The following is a 27,564-nucleotide window of genomic DNA, read 5'->3' on the forward strand; positions in this document are numbered from 1 at the left end:
CCCGGGGTGGGGGTCCAACGCCGCGACCCCCCCAGTTCCCAGCTCCGGATCCCAGCGGTCGCTGTTCTCCCGGGAAAACCCTGGGAAAAGCGGGCAGGGGGCTGCGGCCGGGACCCTCCAAACTGTCGCTGTCAAGGGCTCCTTGTGCTCCATCTGAGGCTTGGGGAGGGGGTCCCCAGCACCCCGAGCCCCCCGGTTCTCAACCCCCACCGGGATCTGTTCTCCCTGGAAAACCCCCGGGAAAATTGCGGGGGGGGAAGGAGAGAGACAATCGAGGCACCCCTGTGCCCCCCCCCAAACCAAGCCTGGGGAGGGGGGTTCCACCCATGGCCCCCTCCCCTAATTCCCACCCCCAGACCCGACCAGGCACTGTTCTCCTGGGAAAATTGGGGAGGGGGGGCCCAGTCCAGGCGCCCCCAGACCCCCCCGGGGTGGCTGTACATAACCCCGTATGTAGGTAGAGACCCCCGGAGGGGGGGCGGGCGTGGGGGGGGCCGCTTCTGCCTTTACTTTTATCATTTTTCCGGCTAATCATCATGTTTAAGGAGAAATCCCGCTCCACTCCCCCCCCCAATATGTACCCCAAGCCCCCTCCCCAAATTACCCAGCTGCCGGGGACGTGTAGAAAGCACTTGTAACTTTGCCCCCTTCCCCCCCAAAATTGCCCCCCCGGGGGAGCACAGGGGGGGACCCGTCCGCGGGTGGGGGGCCCTGGGCCCCCCCCCGGAGGGAGCCAGAGTGATTTATTATTATTATTATTTTTTAAAATATATTCTATGTTAATTAAATCCCGCCCCCCCCGCTGGCGTGTGGTTGATTTTGGGGAGGGGGTTCAGCTGCTCCAGCCCCCCTCAGCCCTGCCAGGCCCTTAGAGCTGGGGTCACTTGGTGGGGAGGGAACAAAGGGGTCCCTTAATGGGGAGGGGGGAAAAGGGGTCCCGTTTTGGGGGGGGTCTCTGACTCAGGGTCTCGTTTTGGGGGGGGTCTCTGACTCGGGGTTGGGGGGGGGGGAATGGAGTCCTCCACATTCCTTGGGGGCTCCTTGAGTTTCCTGGGGAGGGTCGATGGGGTCTCTTGCGGATCCAGGCAGTTTCTGTGGGATCTGGGGGGGGGTCCTGGGGGAATTTCGGGGATCCTGAGGGGGGGGGGCGATGTGCCCTGGCGGGTACCGAGAGTCCTCCGGGCCGGCAGGGGGCGCTGTCGCGGGCGGGGGCCGGGCGGGCGCGCGGTCGCGGCCCAGCGGAGCCCAAAGACGCGGCCCCGGCCCGGCCCGGCCCGGCCCGCAGGTACCGGGGGGGGGGACCCCGGTGGAGGGGCCGGGCCGGGGGGTCCCGCGGGGCTGCGGGGGCTGCGGGGCCGGGTCTGAGGCCTGCGAGGCCGGGGGCTGGACCCGGGCCGCCTGCGGGGCCTGTGGCCGCCGGTGTGGGGGAGTCACCGGGGGGCACGCGGGGATGGGGACTCCGCCGGTGTCCCGCTCCCGGAGCGGACACGGGGACGGGGAACGCTCCGGAGGCGTCCCCCAGAGAGACACGGGGACAGAGAACCCACCGGGGGGGTCACCGGGGGGGGACACGGAGATGGGGGACCCTCCCAGGCCCTCCTCAGGAGGTGACCCCCAGGCTGGGGCTGTCACTGTCCCCAGGGGGGTTTGTCCCCCCGTGTGAGGGGCTGTCACCGCTCCCAGGGGGTTGCGACCCCTCGGTCCGGGGATGGGATGTGACCTCCACGGCCGGGGGTGCCCTCCCGAGCTCAGGGTGCCCCTGCAGGGCTGTCGGCGCTGGGGTCGGGGCCGTGTCGCCCCCCGGTGCGGCGGGGCCGGGGTGACGTGGGCGCTCGGGGCCTTGGCGCCCGCTTCCTTCCCCTTTCCTGCTCCCCCCGTTCTCCGGCTCCGGCGGCTCCAGGGGCTCCCCGTGGGCAAGCCGGGGGTGCTGGGGACGGGGAGAGGGGCTCGGGACACTGCGTGGGCTCTGGGGACGGCGGGGACTTTGGGGACGGGGCGCGCTGCTGGGGACCGAGGGCGCTGGGGACGAGGAGGGGGCACAGGAAAGGACCGGGTCCCCAAAGCAGGGGCGCAGCCCCCAGACCCGGGGAGGCTCGGGGTGGGGGTCCTTCCTCCGAGCGCTGTCGAGGGGACCTGCCCGTGCTGGGGAGGGGTGGCTGGAAGGTTTGTGGCGATCCCCGTGTCCCGCGGCGTGACCGGAAACCTCCTCCCTTCCCGTCCCCGGGGGCAGCGGCGGGGCCGGGGCCGGGCCGGGGGTGGTGGTGGTGGCGGCATCGCCCGTGTCCCCGCAGATGCTGTGACAACCATGTCGGACGAGAAGCCCCCGCAGCTCGTGGATTACTTCGTGGTGGCCGGGCTGGCGGAGGCGTCGCGGGCGCTGGAGGAGGAGCAGCAGCCGCGGCCGGCGAGGCCCGGGGAGCCCATCACGGACGTGGCCGTGATCATCCGCTCGCAGGGCGAGGAGGTGCCGCAGGGCTTCACCTGCATCGAGACCAGCACGTCGGGTCACCCCGTGGACCTCAACGCGGGGCTGCTCAACAACCCCCAGATGTTCCTGTGCTACAAACGCGGGCGGGACAAACCCCCCCTGATCGAGCTGGGGTGAGTTGTGTGGGGAGGACCCGAGTCCTGCGCTGCGCTGCTGCCCCAGGCTGCGGGCAGAGTTTGGGAAGCCGGGAAGGAGCCCGGAGGTGCCGGGTGACTCTTGGGGTTCCTCTCCCCCGCGCTCAGGGTGCACTACGAGGGCAAGGACCGCCCGAAGCCGGGCTACCACATCCTGGACACGACTCCCTACAGCCGCTCGGCCAACCTGGCCTCGGGCTCCCCGGGCCACCAGCGCACGTTCCTGACGTTCCGGCGCGCGGCCGAGCCCCCCGGCCACCACACGCTGGGGGTCACCGACATCTGCCTGGTGATGCCCAGCAAGGGCGAGAGCACGCCCCACACCTTCTGCCGCGTGGACAAGAACCTCAACACCAGCATGGTGGGTTTTGGGGGGGGGGGTCCTTCTCACCCTCCTGGGTGCTGGCTGGCCCCTGCTGACCCCCAAAATCCCGATCCCTCCCGGCAGTGGGGCCCCGCGCTGTACCTGTGCTACAAGATCGCCGTGGCCAAGGACAACACGTTGGTCTACGAGGCAGGTGGGCACCTCGGGCTGGGGGTAGCTTATGGTCATTTTTGTTTTTAGAAATATCTTCTGGGTTAATTAAGGTCCCCCAGCCGGTGTGGGGCTGATCTGGGGGAGGTGCAGGAGCCCTTGGGTCTCCTCAGAGGAGTTTGGGGAGCACGAGGCGGGGACCAGCACCGCTGTGGGGGGAACCTTGCCAGGCCTCTGGGACTGGAGCCGCTCACTGGGGAGGGGGGACTGTGGGGTCCCTTACTGGGAAGGGTGGCATCTCTTATTGGGGTGACAGTGGGGTCCCTTACTGGGAAGGGTGGCATCTCTTACTGAGGTGACAGTGGGGTCCCTTACTGGGAAGGGTGGCATCTCTTACTGGGGTGACAGTGGGGTCCCTTACTGGGAAGGGTGGCATCTCTTATTGGGGTGACAGTGGGATCTCTTACAGGGGATGGAGGGCAGTTGTGTTTCCTGTTGGGGGGAAGTTTTGGGAGGTGGAGTTTTGGAGGGGTTTTGTGCAGCTGTGAGCGCTCACCTGGCTGCCCCCTCCTCTTTGGGGTGGAGGAGATGCCGTGGGGGGCTGATCCTGTTGTCCATGTGTCCGTGTGTCCGTGCAGGGCTGCTGAGCCGCTACCCCGAGCAGGACAGTGAATCCTTCCCGCTGCCCGAGTCGGTGCCCGTGTTCTGCCTGCCCATGGGGGCCACCATCGAGAGCTGGCCCGTGGGCACCAAGTACCCCCTGCCCGTCTTCTCCACCTTCGTCCTCACCGGCGCCTCGGGGGACAAGGCACGGCGGGACAGGGGGCTCGGGGGGGCGTGGGATGGGGGTCCCCAGTGCCATGGGAGCGTCCGAAGGATTCAGCACCCACAGCCCCTGCGCTGAGGGACCGGGATTTCCAGTGCCAGGGGTTCCCGGGCTGTGGGACAGGAATCCCAGTGTCCAGGGGTTCCCAGGCTGTGGGACCGGGATCCCCAGTGCCAGGGGTTCCAGGCTGTGGGACCAGGATTCCCAGTGCTTTGGCCCAGGATCCCCAGTGCCAGGGGTTCCCAGCCCTTTTGGATGGGATCAGGATCCTCAGAGCCAGGGGATCCCAGGCCTCATGGGACCAGGATCCCCAGTGCCAGGGGTTCCAGGCTCTGGGATAGGGATCCCCGGTGCCAGGGGTTCCTGGGCTGTGGGACAGGGATTCTCAGCCCTCATGGGACCGGAATCCTTGGTGCCAGGGGTTCCCAGGGTATGGGACCAGGATCCCCAGTGCCAGGGGTTCCCAGGCTCTGGGATAGGGATCCCTGGTGCCAGGGGTTCCTGGACTGTGGGACTGGGATTCCCAGCACTGTGGGACCGGGATCCCGGTGCCAGGGGTTCCCAGGTTACGGGACCGGGATCCCGGTGCCCGGGCTGCCCTGACGGTCGTTCCCCTCAGGTGTACGGCGCCGCCATCCAGTTCCACGAGGCGTTCCCGCGGGAGCGGCTGTCGGAGGCGCAGGCGCTGCGCCTGGGGCTGCTCAGCGTGGTGGACCGGCGGCCGGTGCCCGGGCGCTCCCTGCACACCCGCAAGAGCATCTGCGTCCTGTCCCACTGGCCTTTCTTCGACGTCTTCCGCAAGTTCCTCATGTTCATCTACCGCTACTCCATCTCGGGCCCCCACGTGCTGCCCCTGGAGACGTGAGCGCGGAGAAGGGGGGGCGCCGGGAGGGGCGGGGGCCCCGCCGTGACCCCCGCCGCTGACGGGGCCGCTCCGCCCGCAGGCACATCTCCCACTTCATGCACAACGTGCCCTTCCCGTCCCCGCAGCGCCCGCGGATCCTGGTCCAGGTGAGTCGCCTTGAACCGCCCCCGAGCCTCCCCGCCTCGGCCCGGCGCGTCCCCCGCGTGCCCCCAGCGCGTCTCCGTGTCCCCGCAGATGTCCCCGTACGACAGCCTGCTGCTGTGCCGGCCCGTGTCCTCCCCGCTGCCGCTCAGGTAGGGCTGGGGGACGCCGGTGTGGGGCGGGGACGGCTGGGGAGGGGGCCGTGGGTGACGGGCTGGCGTCCCCGCACGCAGCGGGGCCAGTTTCCTGACGCTGCTGCAGAACCTGGGCCCCGACAACGCCGTGGCGCTGCTGGTGGCCGTCCTCACCGAGCAGAAGCTGCTCATCCACTCCCTGCGCCCCGACGTCCTGACCAGCGTGGGCGAAGCCCTGGTGGCGGTGAGTGACCGCAGGGGGCCGGGGATCCGCGTCCTGCCGCGCTGGGATCGCCGATCCCGTCGTGCCGGGGACGCGCCGTGGAGATCTGCATCCACGGGGGGATGTTGTGCTGACGATCCCGATCCCACGGGACCGCGAATCCCGGTCCCGTGGCGTCGGCGATCCCGGTCCCGCAGCTCTGGAGAGCCCGTCCCGCGGCGCTGGGAGCCCCCATCCCGCCTGCCGGGGGTCCCGCCGCGCTGACCGCCCTCGTCCTGTCCCCAGATGATCTTCCCCCTGCGCTGGCAGTGCCCCTACATCCCGCTGTGCCCGCTGGCGCTGGCTGACGTGCTGTGTGCCCCCGTGCCCTTCATTGTAGGCATCCACTCCAGCTACTTCGACCTCTACGAGCCTCCCCGCGACGTCATCTTCGTCGACCTGGACACCAACACCATTTTCCAGTGAGTGTCCCCGGGCCCGGGGGCGGGAGGGCAGTGCCGGGGTCCCGGGGGGGGTCCCGGGGGATCCCAGGGGGGTCCCGCCCTGCCCTCGTGCCTGTGCCCCCAGGAGCGAGGAGCGGAAGCTGCTGTCGCCCCGCGCTTTGCCCCGCCGGCCCTGCAAGGTGCTGCTGGCCTCGCTGCACAGCCTGTCCCAGCAGCTGGACGAGCGTGAGTGGGGGTCCTGGGGGCGTGCTGCGGGGTCCGGGCTGTCCTGGGGCGGGAGGGACTCGCTGGGATCAAAGGACACCCTGAAATCCCGCCCTGGGTTGGGAGCGTTTTCCAAGCAGGACCAGAGCTGTGGATTCATTCCCTCCTTCCCCGGGCATTGCTTCCCAACGGTTCCTTGGCCAACTGGAGCCACCCCCAGAGCTCTCCTGATCCCACTCCCGGGGCTCTCCCAGTCCCATCCCTGGAGCTCTCCTGATCCCACTCCTGGGGCTTTCCCAGTCCCATCCCTGGAGCTCTCCCGGTCCCACCCCCGGGACTCTCCCAGACCTGTTCCCAGAGCTCTCTCGGATCCATCCTTGGGGCTCTCCTGATCCCACCCCCAGGGCTTTCCCAGTCCCATCCCTGGAACTTTCCTGGTCCCATCCCTGGGGCTTTCCCAGTCCCACCCCCGGGGCTCTCCCGGTCCCATCCCTGGAGCTTTCCCAGTCCCACCCCCAGAGCTCTCCCAATCCCATCCCTGGAGCTCTCCTGATCCCACTCCCGGGGCTCTCCCAATCCCATCCCTGGAGCTCTCCTGATCCCACTCCCGGGGCTTTCCCAGTCCCATCCCTGGAGCTCTCCCGGTCCCACCCCCGGGACTCTCCCAGACCTGTTCCCAGAGCTCTCTCGGATCCATCCTTGGGGCTCTCCTGATCCCACCCCCAGGGCTTTCCCAGTCCCATCCCTGGAACTTTCCTGGTCCCATCCCTGGGGCTTTCCCAGTCCCACCCCCGGGGTTCTCCAGCCCCGGCACCGACGCCGTCCCGTCCGTGTCCCCGCAGTGCTGAGCGCTCCGGGCGAGGAGGAGCCTCCGGAGCTGGTGCTGAGCGACGCGGAGGCCGCGGGCGCGCGCCGGGCGCAGCTGGAGCTGGAGGCGCGGGCGGCTTTCCTGCGCTTCATGGCCTGCGCCCTGCGCGGGTACCGCTCCTTCCTGCGCCCCATCGCGCCCGCGCCCGCCCCGGCCGGCCGCGACGCCGGCAGCCTCTTCGCGCTGCAGGGTGCGTGGGGAGCGGGGAGGAGCGGGTTCTGTGAGCCTGGGAGTGGGTCCTGTGAGCCTGGGGATGGGTTCTGTGAGCCTGGGAGTGGGTTCTGTGAGCCTGGGGATGGGTTCTGTGAGCCTGGGAGTGGGTCCTGTGAGCCTGGGAGTTGGTTCTGTGAGCCTGGGAGTGGGTCCTGTGAGCCTGGGGATGGGTTCTGTGAGCCTGGGGATGGGTTCTGTGAGCCTGGGAGTGGGTTCTGTGAGCCTGGGAGTGGGTTCTGTGAGCCTGGGAGTGAGTTCTGTGAGCCTGGGAGTGGGTCCTGTGAGCCTGGGGATGGATCCTGTGAGCCTGGGGATGGGTTCTGTGAGCCTGGGAGTGGGTCCTGTGAGCCCGTGAGTGGGTTCTGTGAGCCTGGGGGTGGGTTCTGTGAGCCTGGGGATTGGTCCTGTGAGCCTGGGAGTGGGTCCTATGACCTGGTGGTGGGTCCTGTGCCATCCCAGCCGTTTGGTGTCATCGCAACTTATCCCCATCCTGTGCGTGCCATCCCCATCCCATCCCATCCCATTATCCCATCCCATCCCATCCCATCCCATCCCATCCCATCCCACCCCACTGATCCCACCCCACCCCGATGACGCTGTCCCCTGGTCCCGCCCCGTGCCCCTCAGGGTTCCTGCACTCCCGGGAGCGGGCGTACCAGCGCTTCTACGGGCAGCTGCTGCGCACGCAGCTCTTCACGCAGTTCATCGAGGACTGCTCCTTCGCCAGCGACCGCGAGCCCTGCCTCGAGTTCTTCGACACCTGCGTCGACAAGGTGTGACCCCGTGTGTCCCTTGTGTGTGAGTTCCTCACACCTGTGCCCACCAGCTGTGTCCCCATGTCCCCTCTGTGTGAATTGCTCACACCTGTGCCCACCAGGTGTGTCCCCATGTCCCCTCTGTGTGTGAGTCCCTCACACCTGTGCCCACCAGCTGTCCCCATGTCCCCTCTGTGTGTGAGTCCCTCACACCTGTGCCCACCAGCTGTCCCCATGTCCCCTCTGTGTGTGAGTTCCTCACACCTGTGCCCACCAGGTGTGTCCCCATGTCCCCTCTGTGTGTGAGTCCCTCACACCTGTGCCCACCAGCTGTCCCCGTGTCCCCTCTGTGTGTGAGTCCCTCACACCTGTGCCCACCAGCTGTCCCCATGTCCCCTCTGTGTGTGAGTCCCTCACACCTGTGCCCACCAGCTGTCCCCATGTCCCCTCTGTGTGTGAGTTCCTCACACCTGTGCCCACCAGGTGTGTCCCCATGTCCCCTCTGTGTGTGAGTCCCTCACACCTGTGCCCACCAGGTGTGTCCCTGTGCCCCCTCGGTGTATGAGTCCCTCACACCTGTGCCCACCAGCTGTCCCCATGTCCCCTCTGTGTGTGAGTCCCTCACACCTGTGCCCACCAGGTGTGTCCCTGTGCCCCCTCGGTGTATGAGTCCCTCACACCTGTGCCCACCAGCTGTCCCCGTGCCCACCCCGGGTGACCCCACCGCCCGTCCCCAGGTGCAGGTGGATCTGGAGAAGCCCGAGGACGCTCCCCTGATGGAGCTGGACGATCCCCGGGGCGGGGAGCACACGGTGTTCATCACCCCCCCGGAGCAGCCGGCGGGGCCGGACGGCACCGAGCCCCCCGCGCGCTACAGGTGAGACCCCCGGGCCCTCCCCCTGCGCGTCCCCCTCCCCAAACCCCCCCCTCACCTGTGCCCCCCCTCCCCAGGTATGACGGGTTCCCCACGCTGCGCCCGGAGCTGCTGGAACCCCCCCGGGACCCACTGGTGGCTCAGCTGTGCCAGGCCCGGAGCAGCGCCCCGAGCAGCCCCGCCCCTCGGCGCACCAAACAGGTGAGGGACGGCGTGGTTGGGACACCTGGACAGGTGCACAGGTGTGACAGCACCTGGCCCGGTGTCCCTGTGAGCTGTGACACCCAGAGAGGTGCACAGGTGTGACAGCACCTGGCTCAGTGTCCCCTTGAGCTGTGACACCCAGAGAGGTGCACAGGTGTGACAGCACCTGGCTCGGTGTCCCCGTGAGCTGTGACACCCAGAGAGGTGCACAGGTGTGACAGCACCTGGCTCAGTGTCCCCTTGAGCTGTGACACCCAGAGAGGTGCACAGGTGTGACAGCACCTGGCTTGGTGTCCCCTTGAGCTGTGACACCCAGACAGGTGCACAGGTTTGACAGCATGTGATTCAGTGTGCTCAGTGTCCCCGTGAGCTGTGACACCTGCACAGATGGCACAACAGCCATGCAGGTGTCCCCATGAGCTGTGACACCTGGACAGGTGCACAGATGGCACAACAGCCATGCAGGTGTCCCCCTGAGCTGTGACACCCGCCCAGGTGTCCCCCTGAGCCATGACACCCGCCCAGGTGCCCCCCTGTGCACGGCGCTGAGGGGCTCCACTGCCGTCCCCTGACCCTCGGCGTCCCCCCGGGTGTCCCCAGGAGATGAAGGTGGCCCAGCGCGTGGCCCAGAAGTCGTCGGCGGTGCCGGAGCTGTGGGCGCGGTGCCTGCTGGGCCACTGCTACGGCCTCTGGTTCCTCTACCTGCCCACGCACGTGCGCGCCGCCCCCGCCAAGCTGCGCGCGCTCCAGCTCGCCTACGACGTCCTGCGCAAGATGGAGCAGCACAAGGTGGTGCTGCCCGACGAGGTGCGTCGGGTCCCGGGCCTGGAGATCCTCCTGGGAAAAGGGCATCCGGGGTGGGGAGTGCTGGAGTCCCCGGAGGGGAGCGGCCGGTGCCCGGCGCGGCTCTCGGGGCAGGAGGGACAGTGAGGGGCTGGAGGAGCAGGAGGAGGGAGTGGAGAGGTCGTGGGGGAGCTGGGAAAGGGGCTCAGCCTCGGGGAAAGGGGTTCAGTCTGGGGAAAAGGGGGTTCAGCTTAGAGAAAAGGGGTTCAGCCTGGGGAAAAGGGGTTCAGTCTGGGGAAAAGGGGTTCAGTCTGGGGAAAGGGGCTCAGCCTCGGGGAAAAAGGGGTTCTGCTTGGAGAAAAGGGGACTCATCTTGGAGAAAAGGGGCTCAGCCTGGAGAAAAGGGGTTCAGCCTGGGGAAAAGGGGCTCAGCCTCGAGGAAAGGGGTTCAGTCTGGGGAAAAGGGGTTCAGTCTGGGGAAAAGGGGCTCAGCCTTGGGACAAGGGGACTCAGCTTGGAGAAAAGGGGCTCAGCCTGGAGAAAAGGGGCTCAGCCTGGAGAAAAGGGGCTCAGCCTGGGGAAAAGCGGGTTCAGCTTAGAGAAAAGGGGCCTCAGCTTGGAGAAAAGGGGGTTCAACTTGGAGAAAAGGAGCCTCTGGAGGAATTTGGGGCTCTGCACAACTCCCTGACAGGAGGGGACAGCCGGAGGGAGAGTCGGGCTGTGCTCCCAGGAACAGGGACAGGAGAGGGAACGGCCTCAGGCTGGGCCAGGAGAGGCTCAGGGTGGATATTCGGGAATATCCCTCCTGGAACGGGGCTTGGAGCGGCCGTCCCTGGAGGTGCCCGTTGGTCTGGGTGACCCGGCGGGGATCGGGCGTGGGTCGGGCTCCGTGACCCCGGGGCTCTTTCCCAGCTGGACGAGGGTGGGATTGCGCGCCGTGGGGCCCCGGGCTGACGTGCAGGCGCCCCGCCAGGTGTGCTACCGCATCCTGATGCAGCTCTGCGGGCAGTACGGCGAGCCCGTGCTGTCCGTGCGCGTCCTGCTCGAGATGAAGCGCGCCGGCATCGTCCCCAACACCGTCACCTACGGCTACTACAACAAGGTCACCCCCAGGCAGGAGAGAGGGAGGGGGTCCTGGGGGTGTCCCCAGACCACCCCTGACCCCTCCGTGTCCCCCCTGGCAGGCGGTGCTGGAGAGCAAGTGGCCGGCGGGGACGCAGGGCGGGCGGCTGCGCTGGGCCAAGCTCCGGAACGTGGTGCTGGGGGCGGCGCAGTTCCGGCAGCCGCTGCGGCAGCGGGAACGCCGGAGCGCCGCCGGAGACCCTCCGGGTGAGGGGCGAGGGGGGAGCGGGGCGGGGGGATTGTCCTCACCCAGCCCCCTCGCAGGTGATGGAGCCCCTCTGAGCACCTCGGGGGGTCTCGGGGAGACCCCAGACTCTGCTGTGTACCCTCCTGGCAGGGCCTGAACCCCCCCTGGGGTGGGGGGCGTTATGGGGGTCCTTGGGGGGCTCTGTTCCCTTATTGGCAGCTGCTGTACCCCCAGGATGGGGGCGATGGGGGGCGGCTCTCACTGACCCCACATTGTCCTGTCCCCATTTGTGGGGCCGCTCTCACTGACCCCACATTGTCCTTTCCCCATTTGTGGGTCTGTTCTCACTCACCCCACATTGTCCTTACCCATTTGTGGGTCCGTTCTCACTCACCCCACATTGTCCTGTCCCCATTTGTGGGTCCATTCTCATTCACCCCACTTTGTCCTGTCCCCATTTGTGGGTCCGTTCTCACTGACCCCACATTGTCTCTCCCCATTTGGGGGTCCGTTCTCACTCACCCCACATTGTCCTTTCCCCATTTGTGGGTCCGTTCTCACTCACCCCACATTGTCTCTCCCCATTTGTGGGTCCGTTCTCACTCACCCCACATTGTCCTGTCCCCATTTGGTGGTCTGTTCTCACTGACCCCACATTGTCCTGTCCCCATTTGTGGGTCCGTTCTCACTCACCCCACATTGTCCTGTCCCCATTTGTGGGTCCATTCTCATTCACCCCACATTGTGTCTCCCCATTTGGGGGTCCATTCTCACTCACCCCACATTGTCCTTTCCCCATTTGTGGGGCTGCTCTCACTGACCCCACATTGTCCTTACCCACTTGTGGGGGTCCGTTCTCACTGACCCTACATTGTCCTTTCCCATTTGTGGTCCGTTCTCACTCACCCCACATTGTCTCTCCCCATTTGTGGGTCCGTTCTCACTCACCCCACATTGTCCTTACCCATTTGTGGGTCCGTTCTCACTCACCCCACATTGTCCTTACCCATTTGTGGGTCCGTTCTCACTCACCCCACATTGTCTCTCCCCATTTGTGGGTCCGTTCTCACTCACCCCACATTGTCTCTCCCCATTTGTGGGTCCGTTCTCACTCACCCCACATTGTCTCTCCCCATTTGTGGGTCTGTTCTCACTCACCCCACATTGTCCCCCCCTCTCAGGTGCCCGGGCCGCCCCCGCCCCACGCCCCCCGCTGCAGCGCCAGACCACCTGGGCAGGTCGCAGCCTCCGGGACCCAACCCCGGCGCCGCGGCTGGTGAAGAGCGGCAGCCTCAGTTTCCCCGGCAGCTCCCGGAGCGAGGGGGGGGCCCGAGCCGGGCCGGGGTCGCCCCCCGCGCCCCCCGCGCCCCCCACCCCGCCGGCCCCCCCCGGCTCTGCCCACGGGAGCCTCTCGGACGTGGGCACGGACGAGAGCGGCGGGGACGAGGGCCCGGGCGGGGGTCCCGGGGGGGGTCCCGGGGGCGGGGTGACCCCGCGCCGGGGGTTGGCGGCCAAGCTGCAGCAGCTGCTGTCGCCCGGCAAGCGGCCGCCGCCGCCGCCGCCGCGCCCCGCCGAGCCCCCCCGGGAGCCCGGGACGCGCCGGGGCTCGGAGCAGAGGGACGCGGAGCCCCCGTGGCGCCGCAGCCCCGCAGCTGAGAGCCTGCTGAGACCCCGGGAGCGGCCCGAGTCCACGGCGTCGGAGGTACCGGGGCTGCGTGTCACTGTGTCGCTGTGTGTGTCACTGTGTGTCACTGTGTGTGTCACTGTGTGTGTCACTGTGTGTCACTGTGTGTGTCACTGTGTGTCACTGTGTGTCACTGTGTGTGTTAATGTGTCACTGTGTCACTGTGTGTGTCATGTCACTGTGTGTGTCACTGTGTGTGTCACTGTGTATCACTGTGTGTCACTGTGTGTCACTGTGTCACTGTGTGTGTGTCACTGTGTGTGTGTCACTGTGTGTGTCACTGTGTCACTGCGTGTCACTCTGTGTGTGTATCACCGTGTGTGTGTCACTGTGTGTGTCACTGTGTCACTGCGTGTCACTCTGTGTGTGTATCACCGTGTGTGTGTCACTGTGTGTGTCACCGTGTGTCACTGGGTGTGTCACTGTGTGTGTTAATGTGTCACTATGTCACTGTGTGTGTCATGTCACTGTGTGTGTCACTGTGTGTGTCACTGTGTGTGTATCACTGTGTGTCACTGTGTCACTGCGTGTTACTCTGTGTGTGTCACTGTGTCACTCTGTGTGTCACTCTGTGTTACTGTGTCACTGTGTGTCACTCTGTGTGTCACTGTGTCACTGTATGTGTCACTGTGTGTGTCACTGTGTGTTTCACGCTGTGTCACTGTGTCACTGTGTGTGTCACTGTGTGTGTGTCACTGTGTGTGTGTCACTGTGTGTGTCACTGTGTGTGTCACCATGTGTCACTGTGTGTGTGTGTCACTGTGTTACTGTGTGTGTCACTATGTGTGTTACTGTGTGTGTGTCACCGTGTCACTGTGTGTCCCGGTGTGTCCCGGTGTGTCCCCGTGTGTCCGTCTGTCCCCCCTGACCCCGTGTCCCCCCGCAGAGCTCCGTGTCGCTGGGCAGTGAGCTGGACCTGTCCGATGCCTCGGGGGGCAGCACCGGAGCCCCCAAACCCACGGAGCCCTGCATGGATGGGACAGCGGGGACAGAGCCCCCTGCCCTGGAGGTGACAGAGGGTGGGGCACAGGGGTGTGGGGACACAGGGGTGTGGGGACATAGGGGTGTGGGGGCACAGGGGTGTGGGGACTGAGCTCAGGTTCGGGGACTGAGCTCAGGTTTGAGGGCTCAGAACTCAGGTTCGGGGGCTCAGAGCTCAGGTTCGGGGGCTCAGAGCCCAGTCTGGGGGCTCAGTTCAGGTTTGAGGGCTCAGAGCCCAGTTTTGGGGGCTCAGAGCTCAGGTTCGGGGGCTCAGAGCCCAGTCTGGGGGCTCAGAGCGCAGTTTGGGGGCTCAGTTCAGGTTTCGGGGGGCAGAGCCCAGCTCAGGCCGCCGTGCCCGGTGCCCCCAGGTGCTGCTGTCCAGCTGCTCGCGCTGCCCGGGCTGCGCCGGGCTCGTGTTCGACGAGGAGCTCATGGCCGGCTGGACCTCGGACGACTCCAACCTCAACACCTCCTGCCCCTTCTGCTCCCGCTCCTTCGTGCCCTTCCTGAGCATCGAGATCCGCGACTTCCGACGGCCCCCCAGGTGGGACCCCCCGGAAACCCCCCCGGGACACCCCCAGACCTCCTCGGGGACCCCCATCCTCTGTGGGGTCACCCCAACGTCCGAGCGCCCTCCCGACGTCCCCAAGGTGTCCCCGACACCCCTCGCTGCTCCCCTCCGTTCCCCCCAATCCTTCCACACATCCTGTGGGGACCCCAGGCGTGTCCCCCAATTCCCGTGACCCCCCCGTGTGTCCCACAGCCCCCCCGGGGCCGGCCCGGTGCCCCCCTCCCCGCAGGGGCCGGTGCTCAGCGACCGCCGGCGCTGCCTCGAGCTGGACGAGAGCCCCGAGCTCTGCAACGGCTGCGCCGACACCCCGGTACCGGGGGGACACCGGCAGTGGGGCTGGGAATGGGGCTGGGAATGGGAATGGGGCTGGGGATGAGAGATTCACCTGGGAATGGGGCTGGGAATGGGGGATTCACCCTGGAATGGGGCTGGGATTGGGGCTGGGAATGGGAGATTCACCCAGGAGTGGGGCTGGGATTGGGGCTGGGAATAGGAGATTCACCCAGGAGTGGGGTTGGAATGGGGCTGGGATTGGGGCTGGGATCAGGGCTGGGAATGGGGCTGGGAATGGGGGATTCACCCAGGATTGGTGCTGGGAATGGGGGATTCACCCAGGACTGGGGCTGGAGGGATCCCTGCAGGGGTGGAAAATGGGGAGGGGTCCCTCATCCCTGTGATTTGGGGGGTTGGGAGAGTCCCACCTGGCATTTGTGGGCCGCTGCCGGTGCTTTGGTGCTTTGGGCTGGACAGGGCGTCCCTCACCGCCGCAGTTAAGGGGTGCCGATCGCGTTCCCCCCATCCCCAGCTCCCGGTGCATTACCGGGCTGGGCAGGGCGGTGTTTTCCCCCAGTTTTTCGGGGGTCTCAAGTGTTTCCCCCCCCCCCCAACCCCTCTCTCCGCAGCCCCCGGGGCGCTGTGAGCGCGTGGCCTTCGCCTACGTGAGCCCGCTGGTGCTGCGCAAGGAGCTGGAGAGCCTGGTGGAGAACGAGGGCGGGGAGCTGCTGGCACGGCCCGAGCTGGTGGACAGCCACCCCATCATCTACTGGAACCTGGTGTGGTACTTCCAGCGCCTGGCCCTGCCCAGCAACCTCCCCCTGCTGCTGCTGGGCTCCCAGCACGCCCCCCGCGACCCCCAGGTGGGTTTTTTTTTGGGGGGGTGTGTGGCCGTGAGGGGTCCCGGGGGTGACGATTCCTCACGTGCCGCCCCGTGCCGCAGCCCCCCGAGCCGTGGCGGGTGCGCGTGCGGCTGCTGTGGGATGTGCTGAGCCCCGAGCCCGAGAGCTGCCCGCCGCTGTACATCCTGTGGAGAGTGCACAGTGAGCGGGGATGGGGGATTGGGATATGGGACTGGGGATATGGGATTGGGGAATGGGGACGCTGTACATCCTGTGGAGAGTGCACAGTGAGCGGGGATGGGGGATTGGGATGTGGGATTGGGATGTGGGATGTGGGATTGGGATGTGGGACTGGGGATATGGGATGTGGGATTGGGGAATGGGGATGCTGTACATCCTGTGGAGAGTGCACAGAGAGCGGGGATGGGGGATTGGGATTGGGATATGGGGTGTGGGATTGGGATGTGGGATTGGGGAATGGGGACGCTGTACATCCTGTGGAGAGTGCACAGTGAGCGGGGATGGGGGACTGGGATTGGGATGTGGGATTGGGATGTGGGATGTGGGATTGGGATGTGGGACTGGGGATATGGGATTGGGGAATGGGGACGCTGTACATCCTGTGGAGAGTGCACAGTGAGCGGGGATGGGGGATTGGGATTGGGATGTGGGATTGGGATGTGGGATGTGGGATTGGGATGTGGGACTGGGGATATGGAATGTGGGATTGGGATATGGGGTACGGGATTGGGGAATGGGGACGCTGTACATCCTGTGGAGAGTGCACAGTGAGCGGGGATGGGGGATTGGGGATATGGGACTGGGGATATGGGATTGGGGATATGGGATTGGGGAATGGGGACGCTGTACATCCTGTGGAGAGTGCACAGTGAGCGGGGATGGGGGATTGGGGATATGGGATGTGGGATTGGGATATGGGGTACGGGATTGGGGAATGGGGACACTGTACATCCTGTGGAGAGTGCACAGTGAGCAGGGATGTGGGATTGGGATATGGGACTGGGGAGATGGGATTGGGGAATGGGGACGCTGTGCATCCTGTGGAGGCTGCACAGTGAGCGGGGATGTGGGATTGGGGATATGGGATGTGGGATTGGGATGTGGGGTACGGGATTGGGGAATGGGGACGGTGTACATCCTGTGAGCGGGGATGTGGGACTGGGGGATTGGGGTACGGGAATGGGGATTGGGGATGTGGGATTGGGGAATGGGGATGTGGGATTGGGATTGGAGTACGGGAATGGGGATGTGGGAATGGGGTATGGGGAATGGGAACGGGGATATGGGAATGGGAGATGTGGGAATGGGAGGCACAGGAGGATGGAAGGAGTAGGGGAATGGCCAAGAGCAAAGAGGGGGATCATGGACACCTCGGGGCCACCGGGGGTAAGATCCCTGGGGATTTGGGGACTCTGGGGTCACGCTTTGGGGTCCCCCAGGGAACACCCCTGGGGATTTGGGGACTCTGGGGTCACTCTGGGGTCACATTTTGGGGTCCCCCAGGTAACATCCCCCCACGGCTGCACCCCTGGGGACCCCCTCCCGCCCCGTTCTCGCTGCCGTTCCTCGAGGCCCTGCTGAGCCACGTGGGGCTCAACGAGGTCCACAAAGCCATCGGGCTCTTCCTGGAGACCCTCGCGGCGCCCGGAGCCCCCCGGACCCTGCACAGGTACAGACCCCCCCCCCCCAAAATCCCCCCCCAAATCCCCCCAAAATCCGCTGATGGCTCCTCCTCCAGGAGCATCTACCGGGAGCTGCTGTTCCTGACGCTGGCGGCGATGGGCCGGGAGCACACGGACATCGGTGAGGGGGGACACGAGGAGGGGGCTCAGGGGACTCCTGGGTGCTGCTGGGGGGCTCGGGAGGGGAACACGGGGGGTCCGGGGTGGGGGCACAGAGGGACACGGTGGGAACCGTGGCGGGGGGAACACGAGGGGAGCTCAGGGGTGGCACAGAGGGGTCCGGGTCACTCATGGGGGTACCCTGGGCGGGGGGTCTCAGGGGTTTTGGGCTGAGCCCGCTCTCGCCCCCCACAGCCGCCTTCGACCGCCGGTACCGCTCGGCGCTGGGGAAGCTCGGCGGCGCCCTGGGCAGGGACGAGCTGCGGCGGCGGCGGGCGCAGCCCCCCAGCGCCAAAGCCTCCGACTGCCGCCGAACCTTCGGGGCTCCCCCCGAGTGCTGAGCGGGGACCCCAACCCCCCCAAACCCGGGCCGGAGACCGGGACCCCCCCCCCAGAACGCCTCAAATGCTCCAGGGTGGGGCAGAAGGATTCCCCGGTGTTAGACCCCCGCCCTGGGGGAATGAGACCCCTCCCCAGCGTCCCCCAAAAGCGTGGCAGGGTCTCCCCGAGTGCTGGGGGAGGGTAGAGGTGGGGAAGGGACCCCCCGAATTTTGGGGAAGGGACCCCCACCACCCCAGGCCACCCTCGGTTGATGCAGGGAGCAGAAGGGACCCCCAGGACCCCCCTCAAATCCTCCAGGCTGGGGGGAGAAGGGACCCCCACCCCAGGCAACCCCCCAGGCTCACGACGGGTTTTATATGTCAGTGTTAATATATTTTTATTTATTTATTCAACCCCTCGCCCAGAGTGAGAGCGCGGGCAGGGCGGCTCTGGGTGTTTCCCCCTCCTCATTTCTAAGCCCCGTTTTCACCCCTGGGGGGGGGAAGTTGGGTTTGGCTTTTTTTCCCCCCCCTCAGGTGGTGCCAAGGCTCTGGGTTTGTCCCCTCACAATCTCCAGCCCTTCCGCGCCCCCCGGGGGGGTTTGGTGGCCATTGGGAGGGGGTTCGGGGCCGCCCCCTCCCCTTGCACTGTGCAATAGCAGCCCCCGCCCCAGGGGCCTGTAAATAAAAGCTGCTGCGGTATTTTCCTCGCTGCCTCCAGGGTGATTTTTTTGTTGGGTTTTTTTTTTTTTTTTTTTTTAGTGGGGAGGGTCTGGGGGGTGCGGAACCCCCCGGGGGTGGCGATGGGGGGGAGGTGAAGCCGCGTCCGCCATCTTGGGCCCTGGCACGGCCCGGGCGCTGCCCTCAGGCCGCCATCTTGGATCCTGGCACGGGCCATGAGGCCCCGCGGGCGCCGGGCCCTGCGCGCCGCCGCTCCGCCGCGCCTGGCGGCGTGGGGGGAGACTCTGCCCGGTGTCCCCGGAGCCGGGACCGTTCCCAGAGCCCCGCACCGGCGCCACGTGGGGCGGAACCGGGCCGGTATCGGGCCCGGGATCGGTACGGCGGCCGCGAGGAGCCAAAACTCCCTCCCGGGCCGGGGGAGAAGTCGCGCGCCGCCACCGCGCGCCGCCCGCGATACCCGGATGTTCAGACTCGGGGACCCATTAAAGGCGCCCCGCGGGGAAGCTCGGCGTGTTTCCATTGGCGCAGCGGGACATCAATAATCTCTGGGACAGCCAGTAAAAGGTGCCAGGCGGCCCAAGAGCGGATCGCCTCGATTCGACTGGTGAAAAAGGGTGCCCGTCTGGGCACCGAACCAATGGGCGTCGCGGCTGGGGTCGGGAGGCGGGGCGGGCGCGGCGGCGGCGGCGGCCAATCAGCGGCATTGTTTGTGGTGGTGCCGGTTGCGTTCGGCGGCGGCCGCGTCTGCTCCGCCCGCCCGGCCCGGGACCCCCGGGACCCCCCGGGACCCGCCGGGATCCGCCGGGATCCGCTGGGATCCGCCGGGAATCCACCGGGAGCCGCCGGGAACCCGCCGCGATCCCCCGCGCCCCCCGAGGCAGGTGAGGCCCGCGGGGGCGGCGGGGCCGGGCCCGGCGGGGGCGGGGCAGGGCCTGGTTGAGCGGGTGGGGGGGATTTGGGGGCGGCTGAGGGCGGATTTGGGGGGGGCTGAGGGCAGGAGGCAGAGCCCGCGGGGTTGCGGGCGATCTCGGCTGTGCCTTGGGGGCGCAGAGCTGGGATTTGGGGGGGCAGAGCCCGAGGGGTTGGGCGGCGGCGGAGCTCGGACTTGGGGGAGCAGAGCTCAGGGATTTGTGGGGGGTCCGATCCCAAGGATTTGGGGGAGCAGAGGCGCAAGGATCGTGGGGAAAGGAGCTCGGATTTTGGGGCGCAGATCTCAGAGGCTTGGGAGTGCAGAGCTCGGGGATTTTGGCGATGGGGGGGGGGACAGAGCTCAAATTTGGGGCACAGCCTGACGGGTTGGTGGGGGGCAGAGCTGAAGGAATTTGGGGATGGACAGAGCTCGGATTTTTGGGAGCAGAGCGCGAGAGGTTTTCAGGGATCAAAGCAGATGAATTTGGGGGAGCAAAGCACGGGGATTTTGGGGGGCAGAGCTCAGATTTGGGGGGTGTAGAGCTCAGATTTTGGGCGGCAGAGCTCAGGGATTTTGGGGAGCAGAGCTCAGATCTTGGGGAGCAAAGCACAGCGAATTTGGGGGAGCAGAGCTCGGTGATTTTGGGGGTCAGTCCCGGAGGTCTAGGGGAGCTCCGAGGAATCCCCCGGGAGAACGGGGGCGGCGCGGCGGTTCCCGGAGGGATTTAGGGGGGCGGACGCCGGGAACCCCTCGGATCGGCCCCCCACGAACCCCGCTTTGTTCCGTGCCGGGATTCGGGAGCGCCTCCCGATCCTTTCCCCGTTCCCTGCTGGAAGCGGCTCCCGGCCTCATCCAGGATTTCCGCCCCGCGGGATTCTCCCTCTTTTCCTGCTGTCCCCCCCTCACTTCCCCGGTGCTGCTTCCCCAGCTCAAAGCCAGCAGGGAAACTTTGCCATCCCCGGGAAAACGCGGAGCAGGAGCCTCCGGCGATGCCGGCTCCTTCCCCGTGGGCACTGCCCGCGCCCCTTCCCGGATTTTTGGGTGGGATCGGGATGAAAACGCCGCACTGGGGTGGGAGGGGAGGGCACGGACCCTTCCTCACCCGCATTTGGGAAGCTGGGGATCCTCTCCCACGAGGATTTCTCCTCGCAAGGATGAGGATTTCTGCTCCCCTAGGAGAATCCTTCCCCAGATTCCCAAAATTGAGGCGTTCGGGCGCTTTCCCCTCCCCTTGGAGCCTGGAGAAGGGATCTGTGATGGCGGGGGGAGGGGGTGGTTTGCCGGGAAGAGAGGAGGAGGAGGAGGAGATTTGGGAATCTGGGAGCAGGGAGGAAGAGCGGCGGTGCATGGATGCGCCAGGATCGATTTGGCTTTTCCAGAGCGTTTTTGATCCGGTTTTTTTTGGTTTTTTTAAATATCCATTTGATTTTCTGGAGCCTCCTCGGCCGCTGCCGGGCGGGAGGAGGAGGAGGAGGAGGAGGAGGAGGAAGGGGGAGCACGGGAATGGGAGCAGCCTCCTCCTGGCAGGAGTGTGGGAGGATTTGACTCCTGTTCCTCCGTGCTCCCGCGTGGGGGTTGGGGCGGGATCGCGCAGCCAGCCGCGGTTTTTCGGGAATTTTGGGGGGGTTTTAAGGATTGGAGGTGCAGGGAGACATCCCGGGATTTGGGACACCCGCGACGCTCCGGTTGCTGCCGGGGTGAAATGGAGGCGATGTATCCACAGGGATTCCCCCATCCCTGCCTCGCCAGCATCCTGCTGGAATCCGTCGCCTTCCCGCGGTGTCGGATCCGCTGGGATCCGTCCTTTGGGATCTCGGTGCCGATCCTCTGGGATCACCTTCCCCTGGCGCCTTTCCCGGGAGCATCCGTCCATCCTCCGGCGACCTCGGCTCCGCTCGGAGCATCCCGCCGGAGCGGGGCGCGTCCCCGCCTCCCCTCCGGTGTTCCAGGGACGGGGCGAGGTGGGAATACCTGCTCGGCCGGGTTTAGCCCACTTGGGATCGTCTCGGAAGCGCCTTCCCCTCCGATGTCCTATTCCAAGGGGATGCACCTCTTGGGAGAGGAATTCCCCGGACCCCTTCACTCGCCGGGCCGGGATCTGAGGAAAATCGATCCCTGAAGCTTTTTTCCCGATTATTCCCCAGTTCACTGGCGGTTTTCCGCGCTCGGCTCTTCTGTATCCAATGGCAAAACGCTCCTTGGTCCATCGGCGTTCCTGGTGGAAATTTGAGTTTGGGTTTTGCACAGATCTTGGAATTCTGCTCCGTAGTCCTGGGGAGCGCAGCCACGGATGGCTGGGATTGTGTCTGCCGTGGGTTTTGTTGGTGCTCTAGGCTCTTTTCCAGGTATTTTGGGATATTCCATATTTCATGGCATCTTGGGATGCTCCCAGTGCCAGCGCCTGGGACGGGACGCTTTGGGACGTGCAGGAATTCTGCAGGAATTTCTCCCCAATATCCCACCTGGATCTCCCCTTTCCCGGCTCAAAACCATTCCTGCTTTTTCCGCCGCTCCGTGTCCTTGTCCCAAGTCCCTCAGAACCCCTTTGGCCGCTGGAAGACGCTCCAAGGTTTCCTTGGATCTTCCCTTTTCCGGGGTGGGCAATCCCAGCTCTCCCATCCCGGCTCCTGAGTGAGGCTCTTCCTCCCACGGCGTGAGCAGCTCCTGATGCTCCTTCCAGCAGGACACAGGGAATGTTCAAGGATATCCCGGCCCGTTCCCGATAAGGATCCGCGGGAGCTGCCCTGTTGTGTCTGGGGCTCCTTCCGTGCCGCTCCCATCCCGCTGGGTTCGGGCTTTTGGGAATCTCGGTGCCGGCATCATCCCGATCCGTGGGAAGTGGGTCAGGAATTTTCCGATGAGCGCGGCGCTTCCCGGCGCTGGCGGATCCGGGATCAGCGGGACGGGCCGGGGGGAAGGGGATAACGCTTCCCGACGGATCCCACTCCGCCCCTCGGACGTGGGATCTTCTCCGGGCGTTTGGGATGGCGGTATCTGGGATATGCCTGAAATCCCTCCGGAGAGCGGCACCACCCTTTGGAATCCGGAGGGTGTCGGGAGCGGCGCTTCCAAGCCTAAAATTAGCCCCGACTCGGCACCGAGGAGGCCGGGTTTTATTTCCGTGGATCCTCATCCATCCCCGCTCCGTAGATTCCACTCGATGAGGCTTGAGCCTGGATTTCGGGGCTAAATCCTGAAATTGTCCCGTTTCGGGATCCGCGCCGGTTCCTTGGAGCCGGGTGTTGGGTTTGTGCGCGTTTTCCGTGCCCGCTGTGTTTTTCCAGATAAAATTTGGGCTTCGTTTTCGTGGAGTCTCAGGAGATGGATCCACGAATCCTGGTGGTTTTTTTGGGATGAGACTGAGCCACAGCTGCGTCTCCCTGTGGGAAGGGGCGGCTCCTCCTTGTCATCCATCCCGGGATCCGTTTTTTGGTTTCGTGAGTGGGAATTTCCCCAAAATCCACCTGAAATTCCCCAAGCTCCAGGACCGGATCTCCAGATGCAGTGGCTCCTCTGCGCTGCCCAGATCCCGGTTTTTAGGGATTTTCTGGTTTTTCCTGGATGGAAAACCTGCTCGGGCTCTTTCCCATGGGATCCACGGCCCCCAGGGAATTTCGAGCTCGACGCTCCAGGGATTCGTCCAGGTTGGATCCTCGGCTGAAGGAAATGTTGGGAATCTCGGCTGCTCCCAGTTTGCTCCCGGTTCCAACCCACCTCAGGGATGAGGAATGGAGGAGCTCCTCCCATATCCATAAGGAATTTCCCTGCTCCTCAAGCACATCCCAACATCCTCCCTGTGCGGAGTTCTGAGAGGGGAGGAGAATTCCAGGGAATTCCAGAACGATCCCGTGCTCCTCCTCGAGTAACTCCAAACTTGGTGGATTTTTATCCTTCGTTAAATCCCGGATTCCGATCAAATCTTGGAGCCGTGACAAATTCCAACACCTACTCCTGCGACGGGGGCATTCCCGTGGCTGCTGGGTTGTTCCTTGCGAGAATTCCCGCAGAGCAGCAGCGCCTCGGGATCCGTGGCCGGAGTCACCGGAGTTTGTTTGGAATGACGAATGGAAGAGGGGGAAGACGCCCACCCAGGCCTGGTTTTCCAAGGAGGAAGGTTGGAGCGGGAGATCCCGGAACGCGGCGTGGCGCCCGCCGGTTTTCACCTGGAAGCGCTGGATTTGGGAAGCGGGAGCTGCTGGATGCGCTTGGGAACGGCACCGCCGTCCGTCGGGATGGGAATCCTGTCCCGGCCCACGGTGGCGTCACCAGGGAGCGGATCCCGAATCCTGAGGGGATCCGGCAGAGCACCGGAGGGGTTTATCCCAGCTGGGATTGGCGTGAATCCGTAGGAACGGGATGGTGCTGGATTTCCCGTGGCCGTATCCCGGCGTTGAGTTCCCTCTGGATTCCCGTTGGATGGGCACAGCTGGGGAAGAATCTTCCCTTTCCCTGCTTAATCATCCTCCAGTTTTCCCAGAATCTCTTCCCCAGCCCTGGAGCCGGATCGGGATGGCGCTGACGCCGGGAAGGAGGAGGGAGTTGGATCCGGGAATCCTCTGCCGTGGGGGGATCACGCCAGAAAATCCCGGGATCCTTTGGATTTGGGATAAAAGGAGCTCAGACACCTCCTCAAAGGCCTTTTCAGCCTGGAAGAAGAAGCTCCCAGGGAATGGATCCATAGGGGGAAAAAAACCCCAAATCCAATTAATTTTGGCGCTTCCTTTGCCCGTCCTGGCCGGGAAGATCCATTGGAAAGGTCGGAGCAGCGGGACGGGAGGGATCAACCTCCCCCAGTGCGCTGGGAAGGATTTCATCCCTTCCCCAATCCCCGTCCAGCAGAAAACAGGGATGGAAAGGAAGCGAGGGAGGGCGGAAACAGCCTGGAATGGTCCCGAAAAACCAGGGAACGGAGAAATAAAGGAATCTGCTGCTCTCCTGTGCCCTCTGCGTTTTCCATGGACGCAGCCTGGAATAAATCGTCCCAGCGCCCATCCCACCCCCTCATTAGCTGATAAATCCATGGAAACGAGCGTGCAATTAAAGCTAATTAATCCTTTCCCCCTTCGGAAACTGAATTGTTCCATTTTATCCAATAAAGGCAAACTGGGGTTTCCAGTGCTGGAATGCTACGGAATTCCCAGACTCCCACACCTCAGGGGTGGAATAAAGCCGTGGATGTTGGGGATTACGGGATTATCGGGGCCGTTTGGGGGAATCCGACATCCAAACCCTGTCCAGCCTGGCCTTGGGCACTTCCAGGGATGGGGCAGCCTCAGATTCCCGGGATAACCTGTGCCAGGGCCTCGCCACCCTCGCAGGGAACCAGGAATCCCAGATATCCAGTCTCAGTCTCCCGTGTTTTAGTTTGAAATCATGTTCTCCATCCCTGGGATTCTCCATCCCTGGGATTCTCCATCCCTGGATTCTCCATCTCCTGGGGTTATCCATTCCTGGATTCTCCATCTCCTGGGGTTATCCATCCCTGGGATACTCCATCCCTGTGATTCTCCATCTCCCAAGTTTCCCATCCCTGTGATTCTCCGTCACCGTGATTCTCCATTTCCTGGGATTCTCTGTCTCCCAGGTTTCCCATCCCTGGATTCTCCATCCCTGGATTCTCCATCATCTCCCAAGTTTCCCGTCCCTGGATTCTCCATCTCCTGGGGTTCTCCATCCCTGGATTCTCCCAGTGGTGAACGCTCCAAGCACTCGTTAATTCCTTAACAAGGCTCCAAACCCGTCCCCATCCTCTTCCCGCTGTTCCCTCCTCAGCCGTGGGGACCCGGAGTGGGAATCGGGTTTGGAATTGGGCCGGGAGGTTCGGGAGAGCCAGAATCCCTCTGGATCCTCCTCCAGGGCCAGGGTGGCTCCTCCCAGCCCATCCCATCCCGGCCGGGGCTTCTCCAGGGAATGTTCCCGGGGAATCCTCGGCACCCGCTCCCTCCCTTGGCTGGGACCCTTCGGCGGCGTCCTCCGGCGCCTTCCCGCCGTGCCGGTGCCGGGAATTTGGCGTCTCCATCGACGTCCCGGTGTCTTCCTGGCGGATCCCTCGGCATCTCCTCGGGCATCTCCATCCGCATCCCCAGGCGGTTCCATGGATCCCTGGGCGCTTCCATGGGATCCTGCAGCACATCCCCTGGATCCCCAGGATCATTCCCTGGATCCCTCAGCTCATTCCATGGATCCCTGGGCAGTTCCATGGGATCCCTGGGTTCGTTCCATGGATCCCTGGGCAGTTCCATGGGATCCCTCAGCACATCCCCTGGATCCCTGGGCAGTTCCCTGGGATCCCTGGGTTCATTCCATGGATCCCTGGGCAGTTCCCTGGGATCCCTGGGTTCATTCCATGGATCCCTGGGCAGTTCCATGGGATCCCTCGGCACATCCCCTGGATCCCTGGGTTCATTCCATGGATCCCTCAGCAGATTCCCAGGATCTCTCAGCAGTTCCATGGGATCCCTCAGCACATTCCTGTGATCCCTGGGTTCGTTCCACGGAATCCCTGGGCTGATTCCCTGGGCACATTCCCGGGATCTCTCGACACATTCCCGGGATCTCTTGGCACATTCCCGGGATCTCTCAATACATTCCCGGGATCTCTCGACACATTCCCAGGATCTCTCGGCACATTCCCAGGATCTCTCAGCACGTTCCCGGGATCCCTCAGCACGTTCCCGGGCTCTCTCACCATCCCTCTCCAGCACAGCCGTGCCTTGGGCTGAGCGATCCCGAGGCCGGATCCAACCTCGGGCCTCGTGGGGTTTTTTTAGGGGGGCTATTTTTTTTTATTTGGGGAATGTGAGGGGCAGATCCCGGCGGCAGCTTCGCGGCCCCGACCCTCCCTTTATTTTATTTTTTTTTTGGGAGGGAAACAGTTAAAATTCCAGGGGAGGGAAGGAGCTTCCATGAATGAAGACAAAGTTTGGCGGAGGGCCAGGAGCGGGGGGTTGGCGGGGGTGGGAGCGGGGAGGGGACGGCCGAAATCCCAGGGAAAAAAAATAAATTAAAAAATTAAACCACCCCCCCCCCCACCCCCCAAAAAAAAAAAAAAAAAAAATCCAGATCCAATTCCATGTCGGGAAGCGCCAAAACCGGTCACAACCGGTTTTTTTTTTTTTTTTTTTTTTTTTTCCCTTTTCCCCCTTTAATTTTTTTTTTTTATTTTTTTTCATCCCAGATTTTTTTTTTTTTTTTTAAATTCCCTTTTTTTTTGGGTTTTTTTTTTTTCCCCCTTCTCTTTTTCCCTGCCCCGCGAGGCATCATGGGAAGGAGTCAGCATCCCCCCTTTTCTTTTGTTTAATAAAACAGAACGCGCATGATTGGCAGGGAAGGGCCCGCTCCCGGCGCGGCTCCGGCTCCGGCGGCGGCTGCGGCTCCTCGGGCGATGGAGCCCGGGGTTCTCCCCGCTCCCGGCCTCCTCCTTCCCCTTCCCCTGCGCCTCCCGGGCCCCCCCGCGCCCTTCCCTCGTTTTTTCGGCGACTCCGGCCGCTGTTGTACCTGTAAGTACCCGTGAGGTGGTTGGGAATCGGGACAGGACAAAAGGGGTTTATTTTTTTTTTAAAAGAGGCTTTTCCGCCTTTTTTTTTCTTAAATTATTATTTTTATTATTTTATTTATTTTTTTTCCTTTTTTTTTTTCCGCCGGCGGAGCGGGGGATGTCTCGAGGGAACGTTTTAAAGGAGCGCTCGGTGCTGGGATTTGCCGCGATTCTCCCTTCCCTCTTCCCCACTTTTCCCCCCCCCGCCTTAATCCCTGCTCCCACCATCGCTATTCCGCCGGAACGCTCCCGTCCCACCCTTCCCCGGGTGACAAAAAAAACCCCGCCGGGAATAACGGTGCCCGGGATGGATGTCACCCCGCCCCGCCCCGCTCTCGATCCCATTAATCGATCGGGTCGTTAATTAGCCATCGACGGCCCGGCCGGAGCACAAAGGCAGCGCCCGCAGTCGAGGAAATCGGGAAGCGTTATATAAGGAAGCTTGGGAAGTCTGCGTCATCCCGGATGGGGAGGGGGCCGGGCGCTCCCTCCCCCCGCACCCCGCACCTTCCATCCCGTCGGGTTTTGTTGGATTCGGTTTTCCCGGAGCTGGCTTTCCCCGGAACGAGCCGTCCCAGCCGGATCTCCTGGAATTATCTCTCTTTTCAGACTTTGTGTGGAGTTTTTCGGGGTCTTTTCCTCCCCCCCTGCCACCACCTCCCATTTCACCTTCTGGAATTCCCTCTCTGCTCCCGCTTCCCAAAAATCCTGGGGCGGGACGAGGTGTGAGGCCCCTGGCGCCGGGCACGGCACCGGCGTTCCCCGCTCCCGAGAAACCGAGTTGGACAAGAGCACAAACTTAGGAGGGAAGGGAAGCGCTTTTTGGGAGGGAGGATTGTCCTCCTTTTCCTGGCTTTTCCTGCTTCCCATCGTTCGTTTTGTGCTTGACCCGGAGCTGCAGCATCTGGGGGCTGGTGATGGCGATCCAGAATCCGGGAGATCCGGGGTCGGGGAGGGATCCGGG

At 64.3% G+C, this 27,564-nt stretch overlaps 1 protein-coding gene across 1 annotated transcript; it reads left to right on the forward strand.

Annotated features, from left to right (window-relative positions):
* Window positions 1-1,221: 1,221 nt before the first annotated feature.
* DENND4B (DENN domain containing 4B) lies at window positions 1,222-18,166 on the forward strand. Its single transcript, XM_040087975.2, has 27 exons — window positions 1,222-1,285; window positions 2,292-2,601; window positions 2,731-2,983; window positions 3,071-3,140; window positions 3,736-3,905; window positions 4,543-4,784; window positions 4,868-4,934; window positions 5,023-5,081; window positions 5,163-5,307; window positions 5,572-5,747; window positions 5,854-5,954; window positions 6,776-6,991; window positions 7,642-7,787; window positions 8,507-8,646; window positions 8,721-8,844; window positions 9,448-9,654; window positions 10,604-10,732; window positions 10,815-10,959; window positions 12,121-12,641; window positions 13,510-13,632; window positions 13,973-14,148; window positions 14,368-14,485; window positions 15,078-15,311; window positions 15,392-15,491; window positions 16,815-16,980; window positions 17,050-17,114; window positions 17,348-18,166. The coding sequence occupies exons 2-27, from the start codon at window positions 2,306-2,308 to the stop codon at window positions 17,491-17,493; spliced, it is 4,335 nt and encodes a 1,444-aa protein (XP_039943909.1). The 5' UTR covers window positions 1,222-1,285; window positions 2,292-2,305; the 3' UTR covers window positions 17,494-18,166.
* Window positions 18,167-27,564: the final 9,398 nt, after the last annotated feature.

This window comes from Hirundo rustica, chromosome 29 (genome assembly GCF_015227805.2).
Source record: "Hirundo rustica isolate bHirRus1 chromosome 29, bHirRus1.pri.v3, whole genome shotgun sequence".
NCBI lineage: Eukaryota > Metazoa > Chordata > Aves > Passeriformes > Hirundinidae > Hirundo > Hirundo rustica.